Raw genomic sequence first — 8,091 nt, 5'->3', positions numbered from 1 at the left:
GATCTCGATCCAGATATCATTTACTAGCTACTTGTTCTTCTGTTTGATACCAAAGCATTCCTTTGAAAACCAATAGGGGTGGAGAGCCAGTCTTGCAGTAGCAAGCATGGATTGTCTCCTTTGCTAATGCTAAGCAAGGTTTGCCTTGGTTTGCATTTGAATGGGTGACTACATGTGAGCACAGTCTGCTGTAAGATATTCCTCTTAGGGGATCGGATCATAGCTCAATGGTAGAGCACCTGCTTGCGTGCAGAAGGTGCCGGTTCACTCCCTGGCATCTCCAGGTAGGGATGGGAGAGACTCCTGCCAGTCACTGTATAGTCCAATACTGAGCAAGATGGACCAATGGTCTGACTTGGTATAAGGCAGTAGGGATGTGCATGAACTAGTTCGTGCACGCCCGGGAGGTGGGTTCCTTTAAGGGTAAGGGAGGGTGCCCTTACCTGTCCCGCCGCTTTCCCTCCACTGCCTCTTTTCCCAAAAGTGTTGGCGCGGGGCTGCAGCATACCTCCCTGCAGCCCCAGTCAGAGTCATACCAAAAGTGGCTGATGCGTGCATTGGCCACTTCCAGGCTGCAGGAGGTATGCTGCAGCCCCGCACCAACACTTTTGGGAAGAGCGCCAGTGGGGGGGAGGGGGAGCAGCAGGACAGGTAAGGGCACCCTCCCTCCTGCCGCCGCCTCCTCCAAACTGGTTTGTGCACATCCCTATAAGGCAGCCTTCTGTGTTCCTAGGAAACAGATCCCTAAGGTTATATATTTAAACCTAGATCATAACAAACAAAAATGGAAATAAGAATCTCGTTCAGTTACAAAATCTTTATTTGCATATTCTGTCCTTTAAAAAGTTACAATATAAAAATGTTTAAAAAACCATGGAATTTTAAAATCTTACTGTAGCTGCCATAAACATTTGCACTCTGGAATGTCATTTTAATGTAAGATATTAACCAGTTTCCTCCTTTCTACTGAGGTAACTGTTGTGGAACAGGAGAAGTGCTCACTACAAAGGAAGTGGGATATGTAATTTGTACGTTTCCTTCAAGAAAGATGCCAAGCATTGACAATATTCTGATGAGGAAGGTAGTCTGTCAGATTTGCTGGAATGTTTACCTAGATGAGACCACAGTACCAGAAGGAGTAATAGTAACTGTGGGAAACCAACTTCAAAGGGCATCAAGCCATCCATGACTAGGAAGACAGTTTGCCAGATTTGTTGGAATATTTACCTAGATATCTGGAGTAATTCCAACCGTGGGAAACAGATTTCAAAGGGCCTCAGCCATCCATGACTAGAAAGACAGTTCACCAGATTCACCGGAATATTTACCTAGATGAGACTGAGATGTCTGAAGGAGTAATACTAACTGTGGGAAACTGATTTCAGAGTTCCTCAGCCATCAATAACTTAAGATGGGAATGAATATCACTTAGTCCAGAATAGAAAGAGAAGCAGTGAACCCACATGACTACTACAGGAAAAAGATAAACGGAAATTCTCTTTATGCTTACCATCAAGGCTTTGTTGAAATTACACACCTGCTATTTTCTTTAGGGCCTGTTTTCACTTTAGAATTTGAACACTGATGCAGAGTACCAACTCAATCACAATGCCTGCAAGTAGAATCCCATTCTCCAGTGAGTTAAAGGTATAAGTGTTATTCTCAACTGTCACAAGGAACGTGTACATTGTACATGGGCATCCAAGGATAAGAAGTAAAGCAGCCTAGAATTTCAGAAGCTTCTGGAATTCACATTCGGATCCCTCAAACCATGGTAATGTTGTGAATTTGTACACATGCCCTCCTATATTGATTTCTTCCTACATTTCTGTTTTTTTTTAAAAAAACAAAAAACATTTTTTTGCTGATATCTGATTTGACTGACGGGTTTAGAGAAACCCAGAAATGGAGAGGGAAGCATTCCATGAAACATTGATTCCAGGAAGCATTTTGGAGAACTGTCTGATTTGAACCATAGTCTTAACATTGTTTGGCACCTTGTAACTCATTGTAGTAAAGAGAACTACAGTATTATTTATATCCTGTACATTATGTACAAACCTCTTCAAGTGAGATCTTGCATGACTAAATATTATGTTAAAATCATAGTATGATTTAGTTCAATACTAAAGAGCTAGTTTAATTATGTCACAAAACTGTTATTGTAGCTTATTGCTCCCTTGTCTGTGCATTAATTTCAAATTCTAAAGGATTTCAGCCTTTCCCCCCCTGCCTTTTTTGTTTTGTTGAAGTGTGATTAAGGAAGTCTTGTAGTTTTCCAAAATTAACTGAGCATGTCTTTCAAACAGCTGATACATGTGGTTCCTGGATGGATAACAGTGCTGAAGTTCATGCTTTTTAATTGGACTTTTGCAATTTCATATTTACAGTGGACAAGATTGGTTAGATTTAGCACTCATTCCAAGAAAAGGAAAAGTTAGGAAAAGGAAGCATGATACAGTGTGTACACTGTCCATTGTTAGCGACACATCATTTTAGTGATAATTTTGTTTTACTGAAAAAAGACACTCACAAAAAACATTTGAGCAACAAAAAACAGATATGAATTAATTCACAGATTGAATTTCCTCAATATTCACTATACACTAACTGTGGAAAAAAGTATTACATGGATTTAACGTAAAGCCAAATGTGGAAATTCCAGTCCTCTTGGAAAGACAGGAAGCCTTAAAATTATACTTAACAGACAAGGAGAAGAGATAGACACTCAAGGAGACATTTCCAACACCATCAGCGTACGTGAGTAGGACTGAATAAAACAGGTTCAGTAAGAAAGAATTAGAATTTCCTTGAAGATTACATGAAACAAGAATGCTCTATTCAGAAATACCAACAGACTTGCTACAAAGTTTACAACAACCCTGAGCAAATGTGCTTCTGTCAAGTGGGGATGGCCAAGCCCAGTTTTTGTTTTTGTTTTTGCTAAAATTACTGCTAAAATTTGTGCTTTTATTTCTTGGTGCAGTTGATCAGGATGACTCGTGGCAAAGTTCAACCCGTCCTTTCAAAAAGGCATTTTCAACACGAAGTACTTCCACTTCCTGTAAAGAGAGAACAGTACTCAATGAGAATTGCAAGTTATGAGCAAAGCTACTTGGATTTGATTTGTTTACATGCAGGCCTGAGAACAACACTTAGAAAAGCTACTATAACTAGAAGCAACAGCTCTCATCTCAAAATATGAACCAAAGTATGTTGAACAGAATGACAAAGTTAGAGAATGAAAAGTAGTTTCCTTATCAAACATTAGCTCTAGCTTCTATCAAAAGATTAATCTCATCTAATCCTACCTCCATAAGTTTAGCGTGCTCTTTCTTCAGTTTCACAAGATACTGGATCTTCTGATTTAAGTTTTGGTGACCTACCAGCTTCCCATTTTCCTCAGCAAGAAGCTCAACTTGTTTTCTTAGCAAGGACATTTCCTGTATTTCAAGGGGGGCATAATAGCAATATTCAGCATAGTTGGTTTTGATACAGTATGCAACTAGACCAATATCTGTATATTCTCCTTAACCCTATTTGATTTCCTCTCGTCTGCAGTACAGAATGGCTATATTTTTGTTCTGTCTTAATTAGGGGCTAGTTCACTACAAACCTTTTCAATTTTCTCTCTCTCTTCATAGCTCTCTTCCAGTTTTGATCTCATGTCTTCTTTCTCCTGGAATGCCTTTAACTCCAAAGCTCTTGTTCGTTCTAGCTCTAGAGTCATATCCTGACAGGCAGTCTCCTTGCTTCTAAGATCACGCCTAGTTTTTTCCAACCTGTGGGGAAAGATTGTAAAAAGGAATATTAACTGAGAATAGCCTGTCATGTTGAAATGTGCTTTTAATTTATTATCTGTAACTATAGTAAAGATTTCAAACATTTCCTGCAAGTGCTGGAGATCTATACTTTTAGAACATGGAAGTGATTTGGTATCCACACCTCAGCTAGAATTTTATTTGCTTCGTTTTGAGCGTTTTCTATAGGGGTAAATGTTGGAAATTTTATCTCATTTTCTTAGACTCTCACTATGGTTTGGGGCACTGAAAGTATCACTCTTCTGGAATGCCAGAATACAGTGAACATGCAAACACACACACTTGCTCACACACACCCTCCCCGTGATGTACTCCAAATATCACTTAGAACTCTATTTCACCATAGTTAGAATCTATTCTTAAAAGTGCTTACAGGTAGAGATGTGAAGGTTGGGTGGAATGGGGAGACAAAACATGGAAAAATTCAGGAAAAAAGTGAGGGCTTTCCTCCTGTTATCCCCCCTGGAAAAGCCAGAAATAGAAAAATTGAAAATATATATTAAATACTTCCCTTTTAGAATGATGCTTGGTTTTAAATTATCACTATCTGTATGCTATTTTTTCAAAACACTTTTTAACCCCTGGTAACTTGGCAAAGAGGCACCTTTTAACATAGTGATTCTCTTTTATTTAGCAGGGGGAGAGTAACTGGCCCTATCCATCCCCAGCACTGTACCTCCAGTGACTGTTGCTGGTGTCTATTTTATGTTTGATTTTAGATTGTGAGCCCTTTGGGGACAGGGGTCCATTTTATTTATTTATTATTTCTCTGTGTAAACTACCCTGAGCCATTTTTGGAAGGGCGGTATAGAAATCAAATCAATAAATAATAATGACAATGTAATAGAAAGATAGGAAGCTGTCTTCTACCCATTGGCCCATGTAATTCAGTATTGTCTACACAGACTGGCAGCGGCTTCTCCAAGGTTGCAGGCAGGAGTCTTCTCTCATCCCTGTCTTGGAGATGCCAGGGAGGGAAATTGGAACCTTCTGCATGCAAGCATGCAGATGCTTGTCCCAGAGCGGGTCCATCCCCTAAGGGGAATCTCTTCTAGTGCTCACACATGTAGTCTCCTATTCAAGTGCAACCAGGGCAGACCCTGCTTAGCAAAGGGGACAATTCATGCTTGCTACCACAAGACTAGTTCTTCTCACATATTTTTACTCAATGACAATATGAGATAATTCCAATTCTGTATACTATAGAGCAGGGCTGTTTCATTTCAGCCCTCATGCAGATGTTGACCTATAACTCCCATAATCTCTGGCTATTGGCCACTGTGGTTGGGGATTATGGGTGTTGTCCAAAAATAGCTGGGTGGTCTAAATTGAGCAGGCCAGCTTTAGAGTTATATATTCTCAAACCCCAAATGCATTTCTGCCCTTGCCTACCCTAGGAGAGGGCACACTGTCATTCTTTACTAGAGGAACATTCAAGTGCAGGGTCCTCCTTTAGTAGCTGAATTGTTGCCTGTCTTTCTTTGGCCTGCCTCTCATCTGGAGAGTAGTGGAAATACTATCCTCATGACATGGCCCTGTCCATCTCAGAGATATGGTCTCACTTCAGTCTATGTTTCAAAATTGCATAGATTTTTAGAGTTGGAAGGGAGTCTAGCCCCTGCTCAGTACAGAAAGCTGCTTTCATGTCCCAGACAGATGCTGCCCAGCCTCTTTGAAAACCTCCAGCGAAGGAGAGCCCACCACTGAGCAAGGCAGGATGTTCCAGCTGTCAAATAGCTGTTATGATTTAATTGAGTATCCACACCTAGTAGTAGTTTGTACGAGGCAACATCCAGACTAGTTAGTCATGATTAAGTACCATTGAAATTGATGAGACATGTTAGTCATCACTAACTTAAAGACCCATTAATTTTGAAGGGCCTTAGTCATGACTAACTAGTTTAGATGCTGCCCACTATAATTTGTTAGGCTGACAATGCTTTTTAGAGCATGAATGAGTTTGAAAGAGGGATTGCTGCCAGGGTCTACACCCTCACACTATTTTTGCCTATGGTAAGTGTTGCAGATTTTTGTACTGTTTGTTTCCAAAACTTATTTGATCAGAGGCAAGATAAAGTGTGAACCATAAGAAGTAGTGCAAGGCCTTAAGTTACTTTCAACTTCCTTATAAGTTGTTCTAGTAAGAACTAATCAGCTTACTTTCCTTTCACTGTCTACAACTGGGTGAAATTTGGTTCAAATCGAGGTTTACAAGTTAGATCTCTTGCCCACTTGCGCCTCAAAAGTTTGTGTCCACCATCTTGAATCAGTTTGGATGATATCATCACAAACTATGCCATTGAGGTGTCCCTGTCACTCACTGCAACTGTACCTAATTTGATTTAAATCATTTAGTCCACAGATTAGCCCGCTTGTGCCTCAGATGTTCATGCGGCCATCATCTTGAATTAGTGGGTGACATCATAACACCATGCCATTTGGGTATCCCTATGTGCCGCTGCAGCTGTAGCAAATTTGGTTCAAATTAGTTAAGCGGTTCACAAGTTAGCCCACTTGTACCTCAAAAGTGTACATGTCTGCCATCTTGGATTGGGGTAGATGACATCATCATGAACGACACCATTGAGGTGTCCCTATGTGTCCTACAACTGTACCTGATTTGGTTCATATTGGTCCAGGCGTTGCAAAGTTGATGGCGGTGGGGCGGGGACACACACACACACACACACACACACACACACACACACACACACACACAGAATGCCGGGTGATCTCATTAAAAAAATGAACCACAACCAAGCTGAATCTGACAGTAACTCAGTGGTGGAGCATCTGCTCTACATGCAGAAGGTCCCCAGTTCAGTCCCTGGCATCTCTAGGTAGAGCAGGGAAATATCCATCTGAAACACGGGAAAGATGCTGCCAGTCAGGGTAGACCAGGGGTCTCAAACTGAGCCCTTCCAGCTGTTGTTGGCCTACAACTCCCATCATCCTCAGTCATAAAAGTCAGTAACCAGGGATTGTAGGAACTGTATAGGCCATTATCTCGAGGATGGCTGCAGTTTGAGTCTTAGTATACTGAGCTAGATGAATCAATAGCCTGACTTGTGGAAGGCGGCTTCCTATGCAACCAAACCGGTGTACTGTGAAAGGACAAGGAATGCCTGTTAAAGAATTTTGAAGCAAGCCGTCTCTTAACATCTCCGTCTCAGTTATAAATGATTTGTATATATCAGCTCCAAACTTTCCTAGAACCTAAAATAGTGAAGCGAGTTTACTGCCTGCCTACTAGTCTCCACTGTGGTATTTCAAATTTTAGGACATCTTCTGGTTTTCCTCTTGGCATTTTGCAGTCAAGGGGAAACCTAATAGTCCTTTTTCATTTGCTCTCTTCACTTCCATCCAAGTGATCTGCAATGTAATTATGGTTACTGAAGAACCAAGCAGAGTATACAGATTTAGCTTGTATGTGTTTCAAGGAGGGAATACTTCGGTCTTTTCTCTAACCCTTGTATATCAAGATTTGAAGGCTTTCCTGTGTCACAGAAAAAACATTTATAATGCAATATTTCAGTTTCATATTGGATTATTTGATACCAGATGGTGTAGTGGCAGCACGGAAGATTGAGTTCAGTGGTGTAACCCATTCCTGCCCTCTACACATGCTAATAATCATATATTGCTCATAATCATATATTTTTGCATACAAAATGTTAATTTCAGGCCTTTTCTCCTTGGGCCTTTCTAGAAGAAGTGAACTATGAACGACCCTGCCTCTCACAGACCAGGTGCAGACTAGATATTTATATCTGGCCAAGTAGTACAGCTAGACCTCGGCGATATTTCCCAAAATAATTAGGAAGGATCAGAGGCTTTGTTCAAGACACAGATAGTGCTTCCCAAAACATCTAGGGAAGATGAATCAGGCTGTGCCCAGGGTTGGAATGCACTTGGCACCCAATCACACACTTGCTGATAAGGAGGCCTATCACTCCCTTCCTTTTGTGTTAGATGAAAGGAATGATGTGCCCAACTTTACACGCACAAAATTGATGGGGAGGGGGTGTACAGCCTTTTTCAAGGACTGTACAAAAGGTATAAAAAAGGCACACAGACACCCTAACTTTGGGAGTTCTGTGTAGGTCGAGGAAGCCATGGCCGACACTGCACACCAGAAGGGACACTGAGGGTTGTTCCGTCCGTTTGAATGGACTTCCCATGGACAAGGTCCCCAGCAGGGGAGGGACGTATGACTGTTCTTTAATCTGTAATCTTCTCTTTGTTCTATGATTCTCTTTTGACTTATTTC

General features: G+C 41.0%; 1 protein-coding gene across 5 annotated transcripts in view; it reads right to left on the bottom strand.

Moving 5' to 3' along the window:
- Positions 1–797: 797 nt before the first annotated feature.
- Positions 798–8,091, bottom strand: part of KIF15 (kinesin family member 15) — an 89,122-nt gene continuing 81,828 nt past the window's right edge. For all 5 annotated transcript variants that reach the window (XM_053260953.1, XM_053260949.1, XM_053260950.1 and 2 more), the window contains 3 exons: positions 3,617–3,782; positions 3,312–3,443; positions 798–3,062 (listed from right to left, as the gene is read on the bottom strand). In XM_053260953.1, the coding sequence (XP_053116928.1) occupies positions 2,991–3,062; positions 3,312–3,443; positions 3,617–3,782 (370 nt within the window). In that variant the 3' untranslated portion in view covers positions 798–2,990. The remainder of the gene's footprint in view (positions 3,063–3,311; positions 3,444–3,616; positions 3,783–8,091) is intronic.

The sequence above is a fragment of the Hemicordylus capensis genome, chromosome 6 (genome assembly GCF_027244095.1).
Source record: "Hemicordylus capensis ecotype Gifberg chromosome 6, rHemCap1.1.pri, whole genome shotgun sequence".
Lineage (NCBI taxonomy): Eukaryota > Metazoa > Chordata > Lepidosauria > Squamata > Cordylidae > Hemicordylus > Hemicordylus capensis.
Note: the sequence above shows the minus strand (reverse complement) of the source record. Positions and strands in the feature narration are given on the sequence as shown.